At 41.5% G+C, this 27,294-nt stretch overlaps 1 protein-coding gene across 2 annotated transcripts in view; it reads left to right on the top strand.

The window, feature by feature from the left end:
- MYO19 (myosin XIX) overlaps positions 1-27,294 on the top strand; it is a 407,861-nt gene that overhangs the window by 257,344 nt on the left and 123,223 nt on the right. For both annotated transcript variants that reach the window (XM_053706825.1, XM_053706824.1), the window contains 2 exons: positions 2,168-2,275; positions 8,117-8,187. In XM_053706825.1, coding sequence (XP_053562800.1) covers positions 2,168-2,275; positions 8,117-8,187 — 179 coding nt within the window. The remainder of the gene's footprint in view (positions 1-2,167; positions 2,276-8,116; positions 8,188-27,294) is intronic.

Genomic DNA, 27,294 nt, shown 5'->3' with positions numbered 1-27,294 from the left:
TGAAATAGTTGGTGTAGATATATAGGTAATTCTTCTATTGAGACAGCTTCTGGTACCCCTTTCAGGCGCAGGTTACACCTGCGACTCCTGTTTTCGAGATCCTCTAGCTTATCATGCATCTCACTTACTTCTTGTTCCTGTGTAGACATCTTTTGTGTAAGATTAGATAGATCGTCAGCAGTGGAGGCCTCATTTTCTTCCAGAGTAGCTACCCTTGAACCCAACTCAGTAATTTCTTGCTTTATGTCTGCCAGACTATTTGTAACGGTATTTTGAAAGGCATCTATTTTTTCCCAGAGCTTATCAAAGTTCTTGTTAATTTCTTGCTTAGATACTAGCGCCTTGAGATCTGCTCTTGTTGCAGGAATAGTGTCTTCTTCAGCGGTCTGCGAATCTGATTCATAATCATTATCTTCTTCTATCGCCGCATTCACAGATTCTAGCATTTTCTCGCCTCTGGCAGGCCTAAAGAATAGTGTAGCGGCTGGTGGCTTAGATCCCTGAGAGAGTTTATTTAGCTTTCTAGCAGACATATTTCAAGAGGGTTGTTTGTATTTTACCAGTACACCGTAGATATAATAAGAGGTTGTAGCTGGCGTCTCAACGTAAGGTGTAGTTGTATCTTAGAATACCAAGGGTAAACAGGTAGACAAACTGTACAGGAAAGTCTTATTGTATATAAGTAGTTAGCGGTATTTTTCCTTTAAGGCAGATAATTTCTTTTGCTGCTGCAACCTGCTGCTGCAGGACTGAGATATTTAGTAGCTTTTAGGTATTTTCATTTAAGATCTTTCTATTCCCCAGAGTGCTATTGCAGAAATAAAGACTGATAAATAAATTAGAACATGTTGTATTGTAAGCCAAGTTCTGTCCTCTGCTTATTCAGGAAAAGAAAGTGATTGATCTAGATTGCAGCAGGGCTACAGCTTACCACATGGTAATTGTTGCAGGCAATAAGATTATGCGGAAGTTACATCCCAGCTTCAATAAACTCCAAGCTAGTTCACTTTCATGGTGTAGGTAGTGTTGTATTTTATTTTAAATCTCTTTCAAACATTTTAGTGGCAAGTTTACTGTAGGGCCTTTCTGAGTGTGTATCTTTCTGTGTTCCTTATGATCCCCTAATAACTTAGGCCTCAATCGACTTTAATAGACAGCCTTTGTGGCCCCACTATAACATTGGGTAGTTGTGAAATTTATAGTCCTTGCAAACCCATCTTATAAAATGTGTCACTCACATCCACTCTTACCGCACTGACCTCCGTGCGCTTCTGGCCTGTCAATCAAGTGAGTTCCTTACCGGAGCATTCCCTCCGTCTTGCGGCTTAAATATCGGCTCAGTCCGCTGTTTCCTTTGGTGAAGGGCTTCCCTTCAGTCTGCCCAAGATAGAGGTGGCTGTCTGAGTGCTCTTTGTGTTTGTTTTATGCGGCGCGGTGCCACCCGATAGTGACTACGCCACGTGGGTAAGATGGCGATCGGCGCCTGATGACTTCCTATGACATCGGGCTGAAAGTTAACCTGCGGTGCCCGAAGTTGCTCCCAGCTGCTCTCCGATGCCCACACTAAAGGGTCTTAAGGGTTCAGTGTCCTTATTTGTGCATGGCTGCTCAAAGATGCCCTCACATATTACAGTTTAGCACGGAGCTCAAGTGCTAAGCTGCCATCTCCCTTCAGCTCCAGGCTCCGCCCCTCCCTACATACCTTTTTAAAGGGACATGAAACCCAACATTTTTATTTCACGATTCACAGAGTATACAATTTTAAAACTCTTTCCAATTGACTCCTGTTATTAAATGTACTTCGATCTTTTGGCATCCTTTGTTGAAGGAGCAGCAATGCACTACTGGAAGCTAACTGATAACACTGGCTGAGTCAATTACAAGAAACATATATTTGCAGCCACCAATCAATAGCTAATTCATAGTAGTGCATTGCTACTCATACTGTAAGCCTTCCTAGGTATGCTTTTTCAACAAAGACTTCCAAGAGAAAATTAAATTTGATAATAGAAATAGATCGGATTTTTTTAAATGTACTCCATATCTGAATCCTAAAAGAAAAAGTTTGGGTTTCATGTTTCTTTAAATATGAAATTGGTTCTTTTGTCATTTGTATCAAATAATAAGATGTTTGTAACCTCACTTTTATTTATACGTTTTCTTCAAGGGTTCCCTGGAAAGTCTCATGCAAATCTTGCATAGCACAACTCCACACTACATTCGATGTATTAAGCCAAATATGGAATGCCGTGCCATGGTTTTTAAACAGGAAGAGGTAACTTATCAGTTTTTTTGTTTTTTTTTAATCTCCTTCCATTCAAATATATTTCCCAGAAAGAATCACTATTTTATTCTACAAAATTTCCTATATGGTGGAAAATTAAAGGGAAATGAAAACCCAATTTTCTTCTTAAAAGGGAAGAGTCCATAGCGGCATTCATTACTTTTGGGAATTCAGAACCTGGCCACCAGGAGGAGGCAAAGGCTTAAATACCTCCCCCACTTCCCTCATCCCTCAGTCATTCTTTGCCTCTCGTCACAGGAGGTTGGCAGAGAAGTGTACAGAAGTTTGAGATAGTCTCTTATGGAGGGTAGTACTCTTCGCAATGGGACTGGAGTATTAATAATCCTGTCAGCCTCTCAGTGAGAGCATGGATGAAAGTTAGAGTCCGGAGATGCAGGGAGAGTTTTCCTGTGAACCCATCCCGACTCATATTAACAGCTCCTTTGGTAATCCGCGTTGACGAGTTTCGCTGCCTACCTTTCTTCACTCAAGTCCAAGTCAGAAGCGAGGCTACTATCTGTCACACTTGAAGGGCTGTGTTCCTGTTCCACGGCGTAGATTCCGGTAAGATAGTTTCATTTTATTTCAATATGTGAATGTAATGTTAAAGAAACAAGGTAGGGTCCCAGTGGGACTCCTTTTGTCTTAATAAGGAATCATGGGTTAATATCTCCTGAGGGGGGTTATTGAACAGGGGAGGGGACATTTAATCATGCTTGTTATATGGTTCTATCTGCAAATGTGTAGCTTTACTTAGGCTCACGGCCTTTACGGAACATAACGGCCTTCTTTTAATGACGCAATCTTTCCAGATTAAGCGCCCTTTTGTGACTGGCACGGTGCACCTCGTGACGGGTGCGGTTACGTTGTTTTTCACTTCCGTATGCTGACTGTGTGCGACCGAGAGAGTCTAGCTCGTGGGTTGTCTGGTTCACAGGAGGTGGTGAGTGCCCCAGCCATTGGGGGTGTCAAAGGGTGCCAGTTAGTTTTATCTTTTTGTAATCCCAAGATTATGGAGGATTCTGATATGCGCGACACGGATGCCTCCGATACGGAGGATGTGTCTTGTGATGAATATGAAATGGCCCGGGTAAATAATGCCCATCAGTTATGTTCCGGGTGCCATTCTAGAGTACTCTCTTCTCCTGAGTCTGGGAGCTTAGAGTGCGTTGAGCCATCCACCTTCAAGGTTTCTATGACCCGTGAGGTACGTGCCCAAGACCCTTTCCCGGCTACGCACGCAGGTGTCCCTATGGCCTTCACTCCTTCTCCGGAGAGTGGCTTGTTTCCGCCAGAGGTTACGACACGGTTCCGCATGGCCATTTCTATGGCACTGTCCTATTCATATCTCCCAAGTGAAGTATTTCTCTGATACTGTCCGTGCTTCGTTAACCTAGGCCCATCGAGCGTGGGATCGCACGATTTAGTTTGGCCTTCCAGGGAAACGTTGGCCCCTGAAGATTCAGGGGCCCCAATCTCAGAGCCGAGGTCTCTAGCAGATTTGGCGAGGGATGATTTTGCCTTCCATTATAGGCTAGCTCGCCTTAGGGTTCTTTTAAGACATGTTTTGGCAATGTTAGAGGATCCCAGTCCTATTGGTCAGAGGGATCCGAGGCCTTAGAAGTTGGATGGCAAAATGGATATGACGTTAGGGGATGAAGCCAATCTCCTTATTGTCTTCATTTTATTTTTTATATGTTTTTCGGTTCCTTTTCTGAGCTTGGGTGAATGGTACCTCTACTCGGCTGGTCCTTTTGTCTTTCTCATTCACCTTGGGCGTTCAACCGATGGGTGCTGCATTTAATTTTATTTTTTATCCGGATGGATGTGTTTAATTTGTTTTTCCTTGAGCTCAGGTCTGTTAGATTTCGTTTTTTAGTTTTTCTTTGGAACCAATACTTGCTACTCGTGATTGCGTGGGCACTCCCTTGGGAGTTTCGCACTTGTTGAATATTAGAATTTTCGTTTCTAGTTCATTTATCGATCCTTCGGGACAAATTTTCTTGGACCTTGAACAGTTCCAGACTGCTCTTATACCAGGCTGGTACTGGTCGGGCGCTTTTTCAGCTGTTACCAGGGTTCATGTCACCTTCGTGGTGCTGAGGATACCTCTAGGCCTATTCTATGGACTCCGGGCTCGGATCCTACTGATGTATGAGGCCTGTGGTTTATATGCAACTTCTCCGGACGGAGGGTTGTGCGTATCACTCTAAGGGTGGTCGATTCGGGCTACTCGCCTGGGCTATGATTCTGCTTCTGCAGATGACTCTAGGTTCTTCAGGTCCCTGAGACCATTATTTCCTTTAAATGGAAGTTGGGAGATGTGTGTGACCTGTTTGGTCTGATGTGCCGTGTGATTAATGTTTGGTTTTCACTCAAGGTTCTTCCGGACGATGACTCGTTAGCCTAATGCGCTCTTCCTTGCGATGGCGGAGCTTTATCCTTTCCCACTTTTGGGGGGGATCGTCTGGTCAGGTGTGCGGGCATGGTTTTCTCTGTTTCGAGTCATGTTACTCTGAGAGGTGGTGTGCAGGAGTTCCCTGCCTTCTGTGAGAATTGCGACTCCGTTTGCCTGCTCAATGTAGTTTTCCTTGAAAAATAGCTTTTGCAAGCTCTCTGACTGTCGTCTATTTCAGCTAATACCCTTGGTCGGACTACGGTCTTTGCTGTTCGGGTGTGTTGCGTCCTCAATGTTACGCTAGCCTTGGGGCTTGTCAGTAGCGGTGTCGATTTTGGGTCAGGCAGTTGTCCTTTTTTCCTAGATACTCCGTTTGGAGTTTTGTGGGCGATGCCTTCTGTTACTTCTCTGAGATGGCGAGCAGGGCCCTGAATTATTATTTCCTTCGGGTATTGATATTACCCTGCCTGGGTATCACGTGTTGCCGCTTGCCTACAAGATTTCTTGCTATCCATTTCACTGGATGCTGATTCTCAGACTGTTCAGGGGTCCTTCGTGACTCTTGAGTTTGAGGCTATCTAGATCGCCAGATCTACGGACTTTAGAGGTGCGCTCCTCCTTGGAGGAGGCAGTTAGGGTTCTCTCCGAGATTGGATTTTTTCATCGTCCACTGTCGAACTCTGGCCTGGTCCTCGTCTCTCTGTGGATGGGTGTGGACGGTTCGATTCTCACTTGAAGTTGTGGTCCCGTGAGCCCTCTTCGTTGGGGCTGGGGCTCTGTGAGAGATGCCTTTGTGACTGTGGCTCAGGCTTTAGGCCTTTCTGGCGGCCCCTACCTGTCTTTTGGTGCATTCACGATGTTCCTGTAGACTCCAGGTGGTTTTCAACTGGGTTGGCAATGTGGCCGAGGGGTCTCGCCTCTATGGTAGATTTTTTTTTCCGTTGTTCATTCCCTTCTCTTTGGGTTCTCCGGGTTCGGAATTACCTTAGTATCATGGAGTCCTGGGGGTCCTTGGTCCTGCCTTGCAGGGTTTTTTTCCCTTCCTGTGTTTCAGGTTCCTGGGAGGGGAGCTGTGATGCAGTGCATGGTTCCTCCGTTCCCGCAGCAGGAGACTGAGGGTTTTGCTCCCATGGGGGCTTCTACTACGTGTATCCAATATATGGATGCTGAGGCTTTTGTGGGACTTCTTCCCTTGTAAAGTGTGCCATTTTTTGTCCACGACTGCGTGTAGGGGGTCTCGTACCCGAGCACAATTTTTCTTTGACTCACGGTAGCATGCCGTTTGTAGCAACGGTCTAACGGGATTTTGTTCCTCGTTGATCCTCTCTTCTCTCCTGTAGTCTGGGACTCTTGTCTTCAGTCTTTTGACTAGCCTTTGTGCTGGGACCGTTATCCCTGAGGGAAGGTTAGTGATCGGTTACTCTACGCAGTGTTGACCATTTCTGCTGTTGGCCCTTTCCTTGAGGGAGGACTTTGGATGTCCTCCTTCTTTCTACCGGCGTCTGGTGCCCGGAGGGGGCGTATCTTGGAGCCACTATTCTGTGGGCTGTACGCCCTTGGAGCTGGACAGCTATCTCAGCATACTATTGCACTGTGGCAACTCTGCACTGTAGCAAACCGAGGGTTGCAAGTTCGATCCCCGGCGAGGTCTACTCAGCCTTCCTTCTTTTGAGGTTGATAAGATGAGCAGCGCCTTGAGTCCCTTAAGTGGGATATAAGCCACGCTTTACAAGAACATTCATGTTTTACTGGAACCATCCATAGCGATTTGCTTAGTGATGGTGTATTCAGTTACAGTTACTTGCTTTTGTCTGGATGCTAACTAGCTTGACGCGCCTTTAGGAGGTTTTGAGTTAGCGATAGGGTCAGCCTTCCTTTTAGAGGCTGGTCTTTGAGAGTTCCTGTTCAGATGCTTTGAGTTTCTCTGCAAGAGCTCTGTTCTAGCTGCTGGGATATTTATCCTGTTCCTGCTGTCTCTGCCTATCTAGCCTCCAGATCTAGATATGTTATGGAGCATCGGAGGACTCATGAATTTGCTGGAGTACCTTAGGGTATGGTATGGGATTGTGGGACGAGGGGTTCCTCAAGTCCTTTTGAGGACATGTTCCCTGTGTATGGATCCTTCTTTTTGGATCCTTGTGTTCTAGGGAGTTTGTCTCCCTGGGCGTTGCCTTTGTAAAGACAACCATGGGTTGTTTTTAAGTGTTGAGTGGGAAAAGTTCCTTTGGATTTCCTGGTCTCAGGTTCCCTTTTGGGGGGCAGATGTGGTCCTTATCTTTAGCCCGGTACCTTTTTGGGTGTTATATCCTGTGGGGTAGACACTTCGGAGGTTGTTTGGACCTGACGGACTCTGGGTCTGAGTGGTCTCTAGTTCGGCTGTGCCGGTGGTGTAACTGATGTGCAGTTACCTGGGCTCGGGTTTTTCTCTGTGTCATTTGTACTTATTTTGGGTGTTAAGTAATTCAGGCTGTGGTGCCTTTCGAAGGGGCTGCCTTTTGTACCCACCCGCTATTGCATTTATTGTCCTCTATAGCTTGTGTATTGTTTTTCCAAAAGTAATGAGTGCAGCAGTGGACTCTTCCCTTTTAAGAAGAGAAACATAAATTATGCTTACCTGATAATTTCATTTTCTTCTGAAGGGAAGAGTCCACAGCTCCCGCCCGTGTTTTTATCTCCATGAGGCGGCTGTAAATTTTTTGTTCTTCACCCTGATATTTCTCTTACTGTTCCTTGTTCCCTTGGCATAATGACTGGGGGATGATGGAAGTGGGGAAGGTATTTAAGCCTTTGCCTGGGGTGTCTTTGCCTCCTCCTGGTGGCCAGGTTCTGAATTCCCAAAAGTAATGAATGCAGCTGTGGACTCTTCCCTTCAGACGAAAATGAAATTATCAGGTAAGCATAATTTATGGGGTTTTTTCTTACATACTTCAAATTTACTATTATCAAATTTGCTTCACTATTTTAATATGCAGGAAGGCACCACTGGGAGCTAGCTGAACACCATGTGAGCCAATGACCAGAGTCATATATGTGCAGCCACCAGTCTGCAGCCAGTTCCCAGCTTCTGAGCATACCTAGGTATGCTTTTCAGCAAAAGCTGCCAAAACAACAAAGTAAATTAGATAAAAGTAGTAAATTGGAAAGTTGTTTAAAATGTTATTCTATCTGAATCATGAAGGGCAAATTTTGGGGTTTTATGTCCCTTTAAGATTCTAAAACTGTAACATCAACTGATGAAGCTGCATGTACTATGCACATGTTCAAAAAAGGAATGTGGGGTATTGAGGGGCTTGCTAGCTTCTTGCATTTTGTGGTCTGAGACCCCTAAGTAAATACAGATTGAAAAAAATACAATGTGGGTTTTGTAGACACGCGGTTATTGTGATTCACCTCCAAGTTAATTCATTATGATTTTCTTTCTGTTTTGATTGTAGGTTCTCATCCAGCTGGAAGCGTGTGGTATTGTAGAAACCATAAATATCAGTGCAGCTGGTTTCCCTATCAGGTATGTAGCGATTTCACTCACACACATAAAGTTATCTTTATTTCTAATCAACCCGTATGCCATACACATACATGTGTTGTGGTATTCTATTAGTGCACATGGCAAGTAGCAAGCGTTCATCGTTTGTATTGTCTCAGATTTTGTATCTAAAATCTGCCATGAATAAATTGCAACAGTGACTTAAAGGGACACTCAAGTCAAAATTAAACTTCTATAATTCACACAGAGCATGCAATTTTAAACAACTTTCCGAAATGTGCACAGACTTTTTATATTTTTACTTTTTGAGTCACCAGCTCTTACTGAGTATGTGCAAGAATTTACAGAATATACGTATATGCATTTATGATTGGCTGATGGCTGTCACATGATACAGGGGGAGTGGATATAGGCATGACTGAAATTTGTCAGAAAAAAAAAATCTACTACTCATTTGAAGTTCAGACTAAGTGCTATTGCAATTTATTTTTATCTTTCATTTGTTGATTATGCAAATCTACTGTATTTACTCAGGGACCAAGTCTAGCGGGAACACATGGGAACCGAGTTCCTGCACTATTTTTGACAGAGAACAGAAATGCTTCAGTAAACACTGATACTGCTGGTGGGAAGAGCTGGAGCACAGTCTGGTTAGAGGGATAGTGAGATCCTCTAGTAATGGGTAGTAACACTTCCTACAATAAACTAAATGCAAGCCTGTCAGAGGTTCTGCTGTGTGATTAGCCCACACTGTAAGGAACACATGGTGCTTACATTTATGTGTGGCTTTCTCTGGGGTTATTTAGCTCCCCTAAGCAGAACTAGGACTATTGCACCGTAACACCTTAGTGACCAGAGCACTTTTCAATTTTCTGACCGTTTGGGACCAGGGCTAATTTCACATTTCTGCGGTGTTTGTGTTTAGCTGTAATTTTCCTCTTACTCATTTACTGTACCCACACATATTATAAATGGAAGTAGAAAAAGACAACCCAGCGCTGAGATCTAGTACACAAAGCTGCTGTAAAGTAGAAGGTTTCCCCACAAAACCGTGCTATTACAGGAAAATTACAAAGTCTGCAGAGAATGTAGATTAGTAATGGATTACAGCTGCACTGCCCAAAGGTAGCTTAATGTGTAAAAAAGTAGTTTTTTTTCCATTTTTTCATCATATTTTATACAAAACATTATAGTAAATTATAAGATATGATGAAAATAATGGTATCTTTAGAAAGTCCATTTAATGGTGAGAAAAACGGTATATAATATGTGTGTTATTTATTACCACTGTGCACAGTGATTTCTGTATATTTTTTAATCAAAAAGTTTAATTAAAACATTATATTTTACCTATATAGGGTCTTTAAAGAAAAGCCATTTTTTCGAACTTTGACCCCCAAAATCTATTACACATCTACAACCACCAAAAAACAACCATGTTAAATAGTTTCTAAATTTTGTCCTTAGTTTAGAAATGCCCAATGTTTACATGTTCTTTGCTTTTTTTGCAAGTTATAGGGCAATAAATACAAGTAGCACTTTGCTATTTCCAAACCATTTTTTCCAAAATTAGCGATAGTTACATTTGAACACTGATATTTGTCAGGAATCCCTAAATATCCCTTCACATGTATATATATTTTTTTAGTAGACAACCCAAAGTATTGATCTAGGCCCATTTTGGTATATTTCATGCCACCATTTCATCGCCAAATGCGATCAAATAAAAAAAAATTGTTAACTTTTTCACAAACTTTTTCACAAACTTTAGGTTTCTCACTGAAATTATTTACAAACAGCTTGTGCAATTATGGCACAAATGGTTGTAAATGCTTCTCTGGGATCCCCTTTGTTCAGAAATAGCAGATATATATGACTTTGGCGATGCTTTTTGTTAATTAGAAGGCCGTTAAATGCCGCTGCACACCACCTATGTATTATGCCCAGCAGTGAATGGGTTAATTAGGGAGCTTGTAGGGTTGATTTTAACTTTAATTTAGAGATCAGTCTAACACCTGACACATCCCACCCCCTGATCTCTCCCAAACAGCTCTCTTACCTCCCTCACCCCACAATTGTTCCCATCATCTTAAGTACTGACAGAAAATCTGCCAGTACTAAAATGAAAGGCTTTTTTTTAAAAAAAAATGTTGTTTTTAAAAAATAAAAAAAATAAAAAGATATATTCTGCTGTGTAGGATCCCCCCTTAGCCCCTAACCTCCCTGATTCCCCCAAACAGGTCTCTAACCCACCCCCTCTACCTTATTGTCAGCCATCTTGGGTACTGGCAGCTGTCTGCCAGTACCCATTTTGCCATATAATTATCCCCTAACAATATAAAACCCCCACCCACCAAACCCCCCAAAATAAAAAAACCTAACATTAAAAAAACCGAAACTACCCATTGCCCCTAAAGGGGCATTTGTATGGGCATTCAGCTCTTTTAAAATGGCAATCGGCTCTTTTCCAGCCTATTAAATACCTAATCTAAAAAAAAAAAAAAAAAAAAAAAAATCCTAACACTAAGCCCCAAATAGGTACTCACAGTTCCTGAAACCTGGCGGAGAAGGTCTTCTTCTAGGCAACTCCATCATCTTCTATCTTCATCGGGAGTGAAGGCGGCACGGAGCTGTGGATCCTCAGCAGCGTTCCTTGCGGAGCGGAGGTGCGGAGCTGTCTTCCCCGACGCTGAGGATCCTCAGCGTCGGTCCTAAATGGTGGCGGTCCTCGGCAGCATGGAGGCTCCTCTTCATCCGATGTCCGTTGTACACTAAAGATTAAATTTAATGCACTGTACTGCAATTTGGGGTACCTTGCATTCCTATTGGCTGAAATTTTGAAATCAGCCAATAGGATTAGAGCTACTGAAATCCTATTGGCTATTCAAATCAGCCAATAAGATTTCAGTAGCTCTCATCCTATTGGCTGATTTCAAAATTTCAGACAATAGGAATGCAAGGTACCCCAATAAATATGGGGTACCTTGCATTCAATCTTCAGTGTGCAACGGACGATCGCATGAAGAGGAGCCTCCACGCCGCCGAGGACCGCTGCCGTTGAAGACCGCCGTTGAGGATCCAGGCATCGGGAAGACAGCTCTGCACCTCCACTCCGCGCCGCCTTCGCTCTGGATGAAGATAGAAGATGATGGAGCCACCTGGAAGAAGAGCTTCAGACTTCAGGAACAGTGAGTACCTATTTGGGGCTTAGGTTTAGGCTATTTTATTTTAATTTCTCCAACATTGGTGTGTCCGGTCCACGGCGTCATCCTTACTTGTGGGATATTCTCTTCCCCAACAGGAAATGGCAAAGAGTCCCAGCAAAGCTGGCCATATAGTCCCTCCTAGGCTCCGCCCACCCCAGTCATTCTCTTTGCCGTTGCACAGGCAACATCTCCACGGAGATGGTTAAGAGTTTTTTGGTGTTTTAATGTAGTTTTTATTCTTCTATCAAGTGTTTGTTATTTTAAAATAGTGCTGGTATGTACTATTTACTCTGAAACAGAAAAGGATGAAGATTTCTGTTTGTAAGAGGAAGATGATTTTAGCAGACAGTAACTAAAATCAATTGCTGTTTCCACATAGGACTGTTGAGATGAAGTAACTTCAGTTGGGGGAAACAGTTAGCAGACTTTTCTGCTTAAGGTATGACTAGCCATATTTCTAACAAGACTGAGTAATGCTGGAAGGCTGTCATTTCCCCTCATGGGGACCGGTAAGCCATTTTCTTAGTCAAACATAAAAGAATAAAGGGCTTAAAAAGGGCTAAAAAACTGGTAGACATTTTTATGGGCTAAATCGATTGCTTTATTGGGGCATATTATTCAGATTCTAGCTAACAATTGGCATTTATAATCTTGGGGAACGTTTAAAAAACGGCAGGCACTGTGTTGGACACCTTTTTTAGTCTGGGGGCCTTTCTAGTTATAGTCTGAGCCTCAATTTCGCGCCATTACTGCGCAGTTGTTTTTGGAGAGCAGGGCATGCAGATGCATGTGTGAGGATCTAAGAATCACTAAAAAAGCTTCTAGAAGGCGTCATTTGGTATCGTATTCCCCTCTGGGTTTGGTTGGGTCTCAGCAAAGACTATAGCTGGGACTGTATAGGGGTTAAATTTAAAAACGGCTCCGGTTCCGTTATTTTAAGGGTTAAAGCTCTGAAATTTGGTGTGCAATCCTTTTGATGCTTTAAGACACTGTGGTGAACTTTTGGTAATTTTTGAACAATTCCTTCATACTTTTTCACATATTCAGTAATAAAGTGGTTTCAGTTTGAAATTTAAAGAGACAGTAACGGTTTTATTTTAAAACGTTTTTTGTGCTTTGTTGACAAGTTTAAGCCTGTTTAACATGTCTGTACCTTCAGATAAGCTATGTTCTATATGTATGAAAGCCAATGTGTCTCCCCATTTAAATTTATGTGATAATTGTGCCATAGCGTCCAAACAAAGTAAGGACAGTAATGCCACACATAATGATATTGCCCAAGATGATTCCTCAAATGAGGGGAGTAAACATGATACTACATCATCCCCTACTGTGTCTACACCAGTTTTGCCCATACAGGAGGCCCCTAGTACATCTAGTGCGCCAATACTTATTACCATGCAACAATTAACGGCTGTAATGGATAACTCCATAGCAAATCTTTTATCCAAAATGCCTACTTATCAGAGAAAGCGCGATTGCTCTGTTTTAAACACTGAAGAGCAAGAGGGCGCTGATGATAATTGTTCTGACATACCCTCACACCAATCTGAAGGGGCCATGAGGGAGGTTTTGTCTGATGGAGAAATCTCAGATTCAGGAAAAATTTCTCATCAAGCTGAACCTGATGTTGTGTCATTTAAATTTAAATTAGAACATCTCCGCGCACTGCTTAAGGAGGTGTTATCTACTCTGGATGATTGTGACAATTTGGTCATTCCAGAGAAATTATGTAAGATGGACAAGTTCCTAGAGGTTCCGGTGCCTCCCGACGCTTTTCCTATACCCAAGCGGGTGGCGGACATAGTAAATAAAGAGTGGGAAAAGCCCGGCATACTTTTTGTTCCCCCCCCCCTATATTTAAGAAATTATTTCCTATAGTCGACCCCAGAAAGGACTTATGGCAGACAGTCCCCAAGGTCGAGGGGGCAGTTTCTACTCTAAACAAACGCACTACTATTCCTATCGAAGATAGTTGTGCTTTTAAAGATCCTATGGATAAAAAATTAGAAGGTTTGCTTAAAAAGATTTTTGTACAGCAAGGTTACCTTCTACAACCAATTTCATGCATTGTTCCTGTCACTACGGCAGCGTGTTTCTGGTTCGAGGAACTAGAAAAGTCGCTCAGTAGAGAAACTCCATATGAGGAGGTTATGGACAGAGTTCACGCACTTAAATTGGCTAACTCTTTTGTTTTAGATGCCGCTTTGCAATTAGCTAGATTAGCGGCGAAAAATTCAGGGTTTGCTATCGTGGCGCGCAGAGCGCTTTGGCTAAAGTCTTGGTCAGCGGATGTGTCTTCCAAGACAAAATTGCTTAACATCCCTTTCAAAGGTAAAACATTATTTGGACCAGAATTGAAAGAGATTATTTCAGACATCACTGGGGGAAAGGGCCACGCCCTCCCACAGGATAGGTCTTTTAAGGCTAAAAATAAGCCTAATTTTCGTCCCTTTCGCAGAAACGGACCAGCCTCTAATTCTGCATCCTCTAAGCAAGAGGGTAATGCCTCACAGCCCAAACCAGCCTGGAAACCAATGCAAGGCTGGAACAAGGGTAAGCAGGCCAAGAAGCCTACCACTGCTACCAAAACAGCATGAAGGAATAGCCCCCGATCCGGGACCGGATCTAGTGGGGGGCAGACTCTCTCCCTTTGCTCAGGCTTGGGCAAGAGATGTTCAGGATCCTTGGGCGCTAGAAATAGTTTCTCAAGGTTATCTCCTGGAATTCAAGGAACTACCCCCAAGGGGAAGGTTCCACAGGTCTCACTTATCCTCAAACCAAATAAAGAGACAGGCATTCTTACATTGTGTAGAAGACCTGTTAAAGAGGGGAGTGATACATCCAGTTCCAATAAGAGAACAAGGAATGGGATTTTATTCCAATCTGTTCGTAGTTCCCAAAAAAGAGGGAACATTCAGACCAATTTTGGATTTGAAGATCCTAAACAAATTTCTCAGGGTACCATCGTTCAAAATGGAAACTATTCGAACGATCCTACCCACCATCCAGGAAAGTCAATTTATGACTACCGTGGATTTAAAGGATGCTTACCTACATATTCCTATCCACAAGGAACATCATCAGTTCCTAAGGTTCGCTTTTCTGGACAAGCATTACCAGTTTGTGGCACTTCCATTCGGATTAGCCACTGCTCCAAGGATTTTCACAAAGGTACTAGGGTCCCTTCTAGCGGTTCTAAGACCAAGGAGCATTGCAGTAGTACCTTACTTGGACGACATCCTAATACAAGCGTCGTCCCTGTCAAAAGCAAAGGCTCATACGGACATCGTCCTAGCCTTTCTCAGATCTCACGGATGGAAGGTGAACAAAGAAAAAAGTTATCTGTCCCCGTCGACAAGAGTTCCCTTCTTGGGAACAATAATAGATTCCTTAGAAATGAGGATTTTTCTGACAGAGGTCAGAAAATCAAAACTTCTAAGCTCTTGTCAAGTACTTCATTCTGTTCCTCGTCCTTCCATAGCGCAGTGCATGGAGGTAATAGGATTGATGGTTGCAACAATGGACATAGTTCCTTTTGCACAAATTCATCTAAGACCATTACAACTGTGCATGCTCAAACAGTGGAATGGGGATTATACAGACTTGTCTCCGATGATTCAAGTAGGTCAAAAGACCAGAGATTCACTCCGTTGGTGGCTGACCCTGCACAATCTGTCCCAGGGAATGAGCTTCCGCAGACCAGAGTGGGTCATTGTCACGACCGACGCCAGTCTAGTGGGCTGGGGCGCGGTCTGGGAATCCCTGAAAGCTCAGGGTCTATGGTCTCGGGAAGAGTCTCTTCTCCCGATAAACATTCTGGAACTGAGAGCGATATTCAATGCTCTCAGAGCTTGGCCTCAACTAGCAAAGGCCAAATTCATAAGGTTCCAATCAGACAACATGACGACCGTTGCATATATCAATCATCAGGGGGGAACAAGGAGTTCCCTGGCGATGAAAGAAGTGACCAAAATAATTCAATGGGCGGAGGATCACTCCTGCCACTTGTCTGCGATCCACATCCCAGGAGTGGAAAATTGGGAAGCGGATTTTCTGAGTCGTCAGACATTCCATCCGGGGGAGTGGGAACTCCATCCGGAAATCTTTGCCCAAATAACTCAATTATGGGGCATTCCAGACATGGATCTGATGGTGTCTCGTCAGAACTTCAAGGTTCCTTGCTACGGGTCCAGATCCAGGGATCCCAAGGCGACCCTAGTAGATGCACTAGTAGCACCTTGGACCTTCAACCTAGCTTATGTATTCACACCGTTCCCTCTCATTCCCAGGCTGGTAGCCAGGATCAATCAGGAGAGGGCCTCAGTGATCTTGATAGCTCCTGCGTGGCCACGCAGGACTTGGTATGCAGACCTGGTGAATATGTCATCGGCTCCACCATGGAAGCTACCTTTGAGACAGGACCTTCTTGTTCAGGGTCCTTTCGAACATCCGAATCTGGTTTCCCTCCAACTGACGGCTTGGAGATTGAACGCTTGATTTTATCAAAGCGTGGGTTTTCAGATTCTGTAATAGATACTCTGATTCAGGCTAGAAAGCCTGTAACTAGAAAAATTTACCATAAAATATGGAAAAAATATATCTGTTGGTGTTAATCCAGAGGATTCCCATGGAACAAGATAAAAATTCCTAAGATTCTATCCTTTCTACAAGAAGGTTTGGAGAAAGGATTATCTGCACGTTCTCTAAAGGGACAGATCTCTGCTTTATCTGTCTTACTGCACAAAAGACTGGCAGCTGTGCCAGATGTTCAAGCATTTGTTCAGGCTCTGGTTAGGATCAAGCCTGTTTACAGACCTTTGACTCCTCCCTGGAGTTTAAATCTAGTTCTTTCAGTTCTTCAAGGGGTTCCGTTTGAACCTTTACATTCCATAGATATTAAGTTACTATCTTGGAAAGTTTTGTTTTTGGTTGCTATTTCTTCTGCTAGAAGAGTTACAGAGTTATCTGCTCTGCAGTGTTATCCGCCCTATCTGGTGTTCCATGCAGATAAGGTGGTTTTGCGTACTAAGCCTGGTTTTCTTCCGAAAGTTGTTTCTAACAAAAATATTAACCAGGAGATAGTTGTACCTTCTTTGTGTCCGAATCCAGTTTCAAAGAAGGAACGTTTGTTACACAATTTGGACGTTGTCCGTGCTCTAAAGTTCTATTTAGAGGCTACTAAAGATTTCAGACAAACATCTTCCTTGTTTGTTGTTTATTCTGGTAAAAGGAGAGGTCAAAAAGCGACTGCTACCTCTCTTTCCTTTTGGCTTAAAAGCATTATCCGATTGGCTTATGAGACTGCCGGACGGCAGCCTCCTGAAAGAATCACAGCTCACTCCACTAGGGCTGTGGCTTCCACATGGGCCTTCAAGAACGAGGCTTCTGTTGACCAGATATGTAAGGCAGCGACTTGGTCTTCACTGCACACTTTTGCCAAATTTTACAAATTCTATACTTTTGCTTCTTCGGAGGCTATTTTTGGGAGAAAGGTTTTGCAAGCTGTGGTGCCTTCCGTTTAGGTAACCTGATTTGCTCCCTCCCTTCATCCGTGTCCTAAAGCTTTGGTATTGGTTCCCACAAGTAAGGATGACGCCGTGGACCGGACACACCAATGTTGGAGAAAACAGAATTTATGCTTACCTGATAAATTACTTTCTCCAACGGTGTGTCCGGTCCACGGCCCGCCCTGGTTTTTTAATCAGGTCTGATGAATTATTTTCTCTAACTACAGTCACCACGGTACCATATGGTTTCTCCTATATATATTTCCTCCTGTCCGTCGGTCGAATGACTGGGGTGGGCGGAGCCTAGGAGGGACTATATGGCCAGCTTTGCTGGGACTCTTTGCCATTTCCTGTTGGGGAAGAGAATATCCCACAAGTAAGGATGACGCCGTGGACCGGACACACCGTTGGAGAAAGTAATTTATCAGGTAAGCATAAATTCTGTTTTTCTGGGTGTTTTTTTTAGATTACGTTTTTTTGGGCTTGAAAAAGAGCTGATTGCCCTTTTAAGGGCAGTAAAAGAGCTGAATGCCCTTTTAAGGGCAATGTCCATAAAAATGCCACTTTAGGGGCAATGGATAGTTTAGATTTTTTTAGTGTTAGGTTTTTTTATTTTGGGGGGGCTTTACTGTAAGGGGGGAAACAGTATTTTTAGAGATAAAAGAGTGTTTAACTAAGGGCAATGCCCTACAAATGGCCCTTTTAAGGGCTATTGTAGTTTAGATTAGGGGTGTTTTTATTTTGTGGGGGGCTTTTTTATTTTCATAGGGATTAGGTAGAACTTTTGTTTATTTTTTCTGTAATGTTGGACTTTTTTATTTTTTGTAATTTAATGTTAGTTTTTTTTTTTTATTTTTTTAATTGTAATTTAGTAGTAATTGGGGTTAATTTAAGAGGTGTTAGGTTAGGGGGCTTAGTAATTAAATTAGTAATTTGCGTTGTGGGGGGTTTGGCGGTTTAGAGGTTAATAGTTTAATTAGGTTTATTGCGGTGTGGGGGTTGGCAATTTAAGGGTTAATAGGTTAGATTTATTGCGATGTGGGAATCTTACGGTTTAGGGGTTAATAGGTTAATTAGGTTTAGTGCGATGTGGGTAGTTGGCGGTTAATGGGTTAATATTTTAATTATGTTATTTGCAGATTAGGGGTTAATTACTTTGTTGTTTTGCGATGTGGTGTTTAACCTCCCACACGGAGTATAACAAAAAAAATCTAACCTCCCGCACGAAGTATTAACAGTTTTTTTTTTTGTTATACTTTGTGCGGGCGTTACGTGTTTTTATTTCTTAAAGGCGGTTACGTGTGTTTTAGTTATTTCGTGCGGGCGGTTGTGTGTTTTTTTATTTAAGGCTTTACTGCATCCAGCAAATACTCCTTTGAGGATGCGTGCGCAACTGGCGACAGCGACGGACGCGTTACAAACGCGGTTATAGTATTTTTTTTTGCCGTATATTAAAGCTACTTGAATTTGCATTGCATTAATAATATTAATATAAGAGTAGATTTTCCAAATACAACATTTCTTTCATGTAATTGGCAAGAGTACATGAGCTAGTGACATATGGGATATACATTCCTACCAGGAGGGGCAAAGTTTTCCAAACCTCAAAATGCCTATAAATACACCCCTCACCACACCCACAATTCAGTTTTACAAACTTTGCCTCCCATGGAGGTGGTGAAGTAAGTTTGTGCTAGATTTCTACGTTGATATGCGCTTCGCAGCAGGCTGAAGCCCGGTTTTCCTCTCAGAGTGCAGTGAATGTCAGAGGGATGAGAAGAGAGTATTGCCTATTTGAATACCATGGTCTTCCTCTAGGGGATCTATTTCATAGGTTCTCTGTTATCGGTCGTATGGATTTCTTCTCCTACCTCCCTTTTCAGGTCGAAGATATACTCTTATATACCATTACCTATACTGATTCTCGTTTCAGTACTGGTTTGGCTATCTACTATATGTAGATGAGTGTCTTTGGGTAAGTAAGTCTTATTTTATTCATGACACTCTAAGCTATGGTTTGGCACTTTATATGTAAAGTTCTAAATATATGTGTTAAAACTTATATTTGCCATGATTCAGGATAATCAGTATTCCTTCTTTCATACTGTCAGTTTCATTTTTTTGGGAAAATGCATATGAATTTATATTTTTCTTACCTTAAAAATTTTCATTTGACTTTTTTTCTAAATTGCGGGCTGTTAGGCTCGCGGGTGCAGAAAATGTTTCAATTTATTGCGTCATTTTTGGCGCGAGACTTTTTTGGCGCAAAAATTTCGTCATTTCACGTGGTTGCGTCATTTTTGACGTACGTGTGTTGCGGACGTTTTTGGCGCCAAAAAATATGGGCGTTATACTTGGCGCCAAAATGTGGGCGTCATACTTGGCGCCAGTTTTTTTCACATTATTTCAGTCTCACTTTTTAGTTGCTTCTGGTTTCTAGAGGCTTGTTTTGTTTTGCATTTTTTTCCATTCCTGAAATTGTCATTTAAGGAATTTGATAATTTTGCTTTATATGTTGTTTTTTCTATTACATATTGCAAGATGTCACTACCTGACCCTGGATCAGAATCTACTTCTGGAAAGACGCTGCCTGATGTCGGTTCTACCAAAGCTAAGTGCATTTGTTGTAAACTTTTGGTAACTGTTCCTCCGGCTGTAGTTTGTGTTAGTTGTTATGATAAACTATCAAACGCAGATAATATTTCCATTAGTAATAATCCATTACCTGTTGTTGTTCCTTCAACATCTAATGTTCAGGATGTTCCTGTTAATGTAAGAGAATTTGTTTCGAATTCTATTCGGAAGGCTCTGTCTGTTATTCCTCCTTCTAGTAAACGTAAAAGGTCTTTTAAAACTTCTCATATTTCAGATGAATCTTTAAATGACCGCCATCATTCTGACTTATCTATTTCTGATGAGGATCTATCTGGTTCAGAAGATTCTGCCTCAGATATTGACACTGATAAATCTTCATATTTGTTTAAGATGGAGTTTATTCGTTCTTTACTTAAAGAAGTGTTGATTGTATTAGATATGGAGGAGTCTAGTCCTCTTGATATTAAAACTAATAAGCGTTTAAATTCAGTTTTTAAACCTCATGTAGTTATTCCAGAAGTTTTTCCAGTTCCTGATGCTATTTCAGAAGTAATTTCTAGGGAATGGAATAGTCTGGGTACTTCATTTACTCCTTCTCCAAGGTTTAAGAAAATGTACCCTTTGCCATCTGATAGATTAGAGTTTTGGGAGAAAATCCCCAAAGTTGATGGGGCTATCTCTACTCTTGCTAAACGTACTACTATTCCTACGACAGATAGTACTTCGTTTAAGGATCCTTTAGATAGGAAGCTTGAATCCTTTCTAAGGAAGGCTTATTTATGTTCAGGTAATCTTCTCAGACATGCTATTTCTTTGGCTGATGTTGCTGCAGCTTCCACCTTCTGGTTGGAGGCTTTAGCACAACAGACCATAATGCTTATAGCATTGTTAAACTTCTTCAACATGCTAATAACTTTGTTTGTGATGCCATTTTTGATAACATTAGAATTGATTTCAGGTATATGTCTTTAGCTATTTTAGCTAGTAGAGCTTTATGGCTTAAATCTTGGAATGCAGATATGACTTCTTAGTCAACGTTGCTTTCTCTTTCTTTCCAAGGAAGGTAATAAATTGTTTGGTTCTCAGTTGGATTCAATAATTTCAACTGTTACTGGGGGGAAGGGAGCCTTTTTGCCTCAGGACAAAAAATCTAAAGGTAAATATAGGGCTGCTAATCGTTTTCGTTCCTTTCATCAGAATAAGGAACAAAAGCCTGACCCTTCCCCTAAAGGAACAGTTTCTGTTTGGAAACCTTCTCCAGTCTGGAATAAATCCAAGCCTTTTAGAAAGTCAAAACCAGCTCCCAAATCCGCATGAAGGTGCGGCCCTCATTCCAGCACAGCTGGTAGGGGGCAGGTTACGATTTTTCAAAGATGTTTGGATCAATTCGATTCAAAGTCTTTGGATTCAAAACATTGTTTCACAAGGGTACAGAATAGGTTTCAAGGTAAGACCGCCTGTGAGAAGATTTTTTTCTCTCACGCATTCCAGTAAACCCAGTAAAGGCTCAGGCGTTTCTGAAATGTGTTTCAGACCTAGAGTCGGCTGGGGTAATTGTGCCAGTTCCAGTTCTGGAATGGGGTCTGGGGTTTTAATCAAATCTCTTCATTGTAACAAAGAAGGAGAATTCCTTCAGACCAATTCTGGATCTAAAAATATTGAATCGTTATGTAAGGATACCAACATTCAAAATGGTGACTATAAGGACTATTCTGCCTTTTGTTCAGCAAGGGCATTATATGTCTACAATAGACTTACAGGATGCATATCTTCATATTCCAATCCATCCAGATCACTATCAGTTTCTGAGATTCTCTTTTTTAGACAAGCATTACCAGTTTGTTGCTCTTCTGTTTGGCCTAGCAACAGCTCCAAGGATCTTTTCAAAGGTTCTTGGTGCCCTTCTCTCTGTAATCAGAGAACAGGGTATTGCGGTATTTCCTTATTTGGACGATATCTTGGTACTTGCTCAGTCTTCACATTCTGCAGAATCTCATACGAATCAACTTGTGTTGTTTCTTCAAAGACATGGTTGGAGGATCAATTTACCAAAGAGTTCCTTGATTCCTCAGACAAGGGTAACCTTTCTTTCATGTAATTAGCAAGAGTCCATGAGCTAGTGACGTATGGGATATACATTCCTACCAGGAGTGGCAAAGTTTCCCAAACCTTAAAATGCCTATAAATACACCCCTCACCACACCCACAATTCAGTTTTACAAACTTTGCCTCCTATGGAGGGGGTGAAGTAAGTTTGTGCTAGATTCTACGTTGATATGCGCTCCGCAGCAGGTTGGAGCCCGGTTTTCCTCTCAGCGTGCAGTGAATGTCAGAGGGATGTGAGGAGAGTATTGCCTATTTGAATGCAATGATCTCCTTCTACGGGGTCTATTTCATAGGTTCTCTGTTATCGGTCGTAGAGATTCATCTCTTACCTCCCTTTTCAGATCGACGATATACTCTTATATATATACCATTACCTCTGCTGATTTTCGTTTCAGTACTGGTTTGGCTTTCTACAACATGTAGATGAGTGTCCTGGGGTAAGTAAGTAAGCTTATTTTCTGTGACACTCTAAGCTATGGTTAGGCACTTTTTTATAAAGTTCTAAATATATGTATTCAAACATTTATTTGCCTTGACTCAGGATGTTCAACATTCCTTATTTTCAAACAGTCAGTTTCATATTTGGGATAATGCATTTGAATCAATCATTTTTTCTTACCTTAAAAAATTTGACTTTTTCCCTGTGGGCTGTTAGGCTCGCGGGGGCTGAAAATGCTTCATTTTATTGCGTCATTCTTGGCGCGGACTTTTTTGGCGCAAAATTTATTTTTCTGTTTCCGGCGTCATACTTGTCGCCGGAAGTTGCGTCATTTTTTGACTTTTTTTGCGTCAAAAGTGTCGGCGTTCTGGATGTGGCGTCATTTTTGGCGCCAAAAGCATTTAGGCGCCAAATAATGTGGGCGTCTTATTTAAGTCTCATTATTTATTGCTTCTGGTTGCTAGAAGCTTGTTCACTGGCATTTTTTTCCCATTCCTGAAACTGTCATTTAAGGAATTTGATCAATTTTGCTTTATATGTTGTTTTTTCTATTACATATTGCAAGATGTTCCACGTTGCAACTGAGTCAGAAGATACTTCAGGAAAATCGCTGCCCGGTGCTGGAGCTACCAAGCTAAGTGTATCTGCTATAAACTTTTGGTATCTGTTTCTCCAGCTGTTGTTTGTATTGCATGTCATGACAAACTTATTAATGCAGATAAAATTTCCTTTAGTACTGTTACATTACCTGTTGCTGTTCCGTCAACATCTAATTTTCAGAGTGTTCCTGATAACATAAGAGATTTTATTTTTAAATCCATTAAGATGGCTATGTCTGTTATTTCTCCTTCTAGTATACATAAAAGTCTTTTAAAACTTCTCTTTTTTCAGATGAATTTTTAAATGAACATCATCATTCTGATACTGATAATGGTTCTTCTGGTTCAGAGGTTTCTGTCTCAGAGGTTGATGCTGATAAATCTTTGTATTTGTTCAAGATGGAATTTATTCGTTCTTTACTTAAAGAAGTATTAATTGCATTAGAAATAGAGGATTCTGGTCCTCTTGATACTAAATCTTAACGTTTAAATAAGGTTTTTAAATCTCCTGTAGTTATTCCAGAAGTGTTTTCTCTCCCTGATGCTATTTCTGAAGTAATTTCCAGGGAATGGAATAATTTGGGTAATTCATTTACTCCTTCTAAAACGTTTGAAGCAATTATATCCTGTGTCATCTGACAGATTAGAGTTTTTTGGGACAAAATCCCTAAGGTTAATGGGGCTGTCTCTACTCCTGCTATATTTTTAGCGGATGTTGCTGCAGCTTCAACTTTTTGGTTAGAAGCTTTAGCGCAACAAGTAACAGATCATAATTTTATAGCATTATTATTATTCTATAACATGCTAATAATTTTATTTGTGATACCATCTTTTGATATCATTAGAGTTGATGTCAGGTATATGTCTCTAGCTATTTTAGCTAGAAGAGCTTTATGGCTTAAAACTTGGAATGCTGATATGTCTTCTAAGTCAACTTTGCTTTCCCTTTCTTTCCAGGGTAATAAATTATTCGGTTCTCAGTTGGATTCTATTATCTCAACTGTTACTGGAGGGAAGGGAACTTTTTTACCAAAGGATAAAAAATCTAAGGTAAATTTAGGTCTAATAATTGTTTTCGTTCCTTTCCTCACAACAAGGAACAAAAGCCTGATCCTTCATCCTCAGGAGCGGTATCAGTTTGGAAACCATTTCCAGTTTGGAATATATCCAAGCCTTATAGAAACCTAAAGCCAGCTCCTAAGTACCCATGAAGGTGCGGCCCTCATTCCAGCTCAGCTGGTATGGGGCAGATTACGTTTTCTTCAAAGAAATTTGGATCAATTCCGTTCACAATCTCTGGTTTCAGAACATTGTTTCAGAAAGGTACAGAATTGGCTTCAAGTTAAGGCCTCCTGCAAAGAGATTTTTTTCTTTCCCGTGTCCCAGTAAACCCAGCAAAGGCTCAGCATTTCTGAAATGTGTTTCAGATCTAGAGTTGGCTGGAGTAATTATGCCAGTTATAGTTCTGGAACAGGGGCTGGGGTTTTATTCTATCTCTTCATTGTACCAAAGAAGGTCAATTCCTTCAGACCAGTTCCGGATCTATCAATATTGAATCGTTATGTAAGGATACCAACATTCAAGATGGTAACTGTAGGACTATCCTGCCTTTTGTTTAGCAAGGGCATTATATGTCTACAATAGATTTACAGGATGCATATTCCGATTCATCCAGATCACTTTTAGTTTCTGAGATTCTCTTTTTAGACAAGCATTATCAGTTTTGTGGCTCTACCGTTTGGCCTAGCATCAGCTCCAAGAATTTTTTCAAAGGTTCTCGGTGCCCTTCTGTCTGTAATCAGAGAACAGGGTTTTGGTATTTCCTTATTTGGACGATATCTTGGTACTTGCTCAGTCTTCACATTTTCGCAGAATCTCATACGAATCGACTTGTGTTGTTTCTTCAAGATCATGGTTGGAGGATCAATTTACCAAAAAGTTAATTGATTCCTCAGACAAGGGTAACCTTTTTAGGTTTCCAGATAGATTCAGTGTCTATGACTCTGTCCTTGTCAGACAAGAGAAGTTTAACATTGATATCAGCTTGTCAAAACCTTCAGTCACAATCATTCCCTTTGGTAGCCTTATGCATGGAAATTTTAGGTCTTAGGACTGCCGCATCGGATGCGATCTCCTTTGCTCGTTTTCACATGCGACCTCTTCAGCTCTGTATGCTGAACCAATGGTGCAGGGATTACACAAAGATATCTCAATTAATATCTTTAAACCGATTATACGACACTCTCTGACGTGGTGGACAGATCACCATTGTTTAGTTCAGGGGGCTTCTTTGTTCTTCCGACCTGGACTATAATCTCAACAGATGCAAGTCTTACAGGTTGGGGAGCTGTGTGGGGGTCTCTGACGGCACAAGGGGTTTGGGAATCTCAGGAGGTGAGATTACCGATCAATATTTTGGAACTCCGTGCAATTTTCAGAGCTCTTCAGTCTTGGCCTCTTCTGAAGAGAGAGTTGTTCATTTGTTTTCAGATAGACAATGTCACAACTGTGGCATACATCAATCATCAAGGAGGGACTCACAGTCCTCTGGCTATGAAAGAAGTATCTCGAATTTTGGTTTGGGCGGAATCCAGCTCCTGTCTAATCTCTGCGGTTCATATCCCAGGTATAGACAATTGGGAAGCGGATTATCTCAGTCGCCAAACGTTGCATCCGGGCGAATGGTCTCTTCACCCAGAGGTATTTCTTCAGATTGTTCAAATGTGGGAACTCCCAGAAATAGATCTGATGGCTTCTCATCTAAACAAGAAACTTCCCTGGTATCTGTCCAGATCCCGGGATCCTCGGGCGGAGGCAGTGGATGCATTATCACTTCCTTGGAAGTATCATCCTGCCTATATCTTTCCGCCTCTAGTTCTTCTTCCAAGAGTATTCTCCAAGATTCTAAAGGAATGCTCGTTTGTCCTGCTGGTAGCTCCAGCATGGCCTCACAGGTTTTGGTATGCGGATCTTGTCCGGTTGGCCTCTTGCCAGCTGTGGACTCTTCCGTTAAGACCAGACTTTCTGTCGCAAGGTCCTTTCTTCCATCAGGATCTCAAATCCTTAAATTTTAAGGTATGGAGTTTGAACGCTTGATTATTGGTCAAAGAGGTTTCTCTGACTCTGTGATTGATACTATGTGACAGGCTCGTAAATCTGTATCTAGAGAGATATATTATAGAGTCTGGAAGACTTATATTTCTTAGTGTCTTTCTCATCATTTTACAGTTTCTTCAGGATGGTTTAGATAAAGGTTTGTCCGCAAGTTCCTTGAATGGACAAATCTCTGCTCTTTCTGTTCTTTTTCACAGAAAGATTGCTAATCTTCCTGATATTCATTGTTTTGTACAAGCTTTGGTTCGTATAAAACCTGTCATTAAGTCAATTTCTCCTCCTTGGAGTTTGAATTTGGTTCTGGGGGCTCTTCAAGCTCCTCCTTTTGAACCCATGTATTCTTTGGTCATTAAATTACTTTCTTGGAAAGTTTTGTTTCTTTTGGCCATCTCTTCTGCCAGAAGAGTCTCTGAATTATCTGCTCTTTCTTGTGAGTCTCCTTTTCTGATTTTTCATCAGGATAAGGCGGTGCTGCAAACTTCTTTTGAATTTTTTACCTAAGGTTGTGAATTCTAACAACATTAGTAGAGAAATTGTGGTTCCTTCATTATGTCCTAATCCTATGATTTCTAAGGAGAAATCATTGCATTCTTTGGATGCTGTTAGAGCTTTGTATTATTATGTTGAAACTACTAAGTCTTTCCGAAAGACTTCTAGTCTATTTGTCATCTTTTCCGGTTCTAGAAAAGGCCAGAAAGCTTCTGCCATTTCTTTGGCATCTTGGTTGAAATCTTTATTTCATCATGCCTATGTCGAGTCGGGTAAAACTCCGCCTCGAAGGATTACAGCTCATTCTACTAGGTCAGTTTCTACTTCCTGGGCATTTAGGAATGAAGCTTCGGTTGATCAGATTTGCAAAGCAGCAACTTGGTCCTCTTTGCATACTTTTACTAAATTCTACCATTTTTGATGTGTTTTCTTCTTCTGAAGCAGTTTTTGGTAGAAAAGTACTTCAGGCAGTGGTTTCAGTTTGAATCTTCTGCTCATGTTTTCATTAAACTTTATTTTGGGTGTGGATTATTTTCAGCAGGAATTGGCTGTCTTTATTTTATCCCTCCCTCTCTAGTGACTCTTGCGTGGAAAGATCCACATCTTGGGTAGTCATTATCCCATACGTCACTAGCTCATGGACTCTTGCTAATTACATGAAAGAAAACATAATTTATGTAAGAACTTACCTGATAAATTCATTTCTTTCATATTAGCAAGAGTCCATGAGGCCCACCCTTTTTTGTGGTGGTTATGATTTTTTTGTATAAAGCACAATTATTCCAATTCCTTATTTTTTATGCTTTCGCACTTTTTTCTTATCACCCCACTTCTTGGCTATTCGTTAAACTGATTTGTGGGTGTGGTGAGGGGTGTATTTATAGGCATTTTAAGGTTTGGGAAACTTTGCCCCTCCTGGTAGGAATGTATATCCCATACGTCACTAGCTCATGGACTCTTGCTAATATGAAAGAAATGAATTTATCAGGTAAGTTCTTACATAAATTATGTTTTTTGGGTTTCCAAATAGATTAAGTGTCCATGACTTTGTCTCTAACAGAAAAGAGACG

This window comes from Bombina bombina, chromosome 3, assembly GCF_027579735.1.
Source record: "Bombina bombina isolate aBomBom1 chromosome 3, aBomBom1.pri, whole genome shotgun sequence".
Lineage (NCBI taxonomy): Eukaryota > Metazoa > Chordata > Amphibia > Anura > Bombinatoridae > Bombina > Bombina bombina.
The sequence above is the reverse complement of the archived record's forward strand: the minus strand, read 5'-3'. Positions and strand labels throughout refer to the sequence as shown.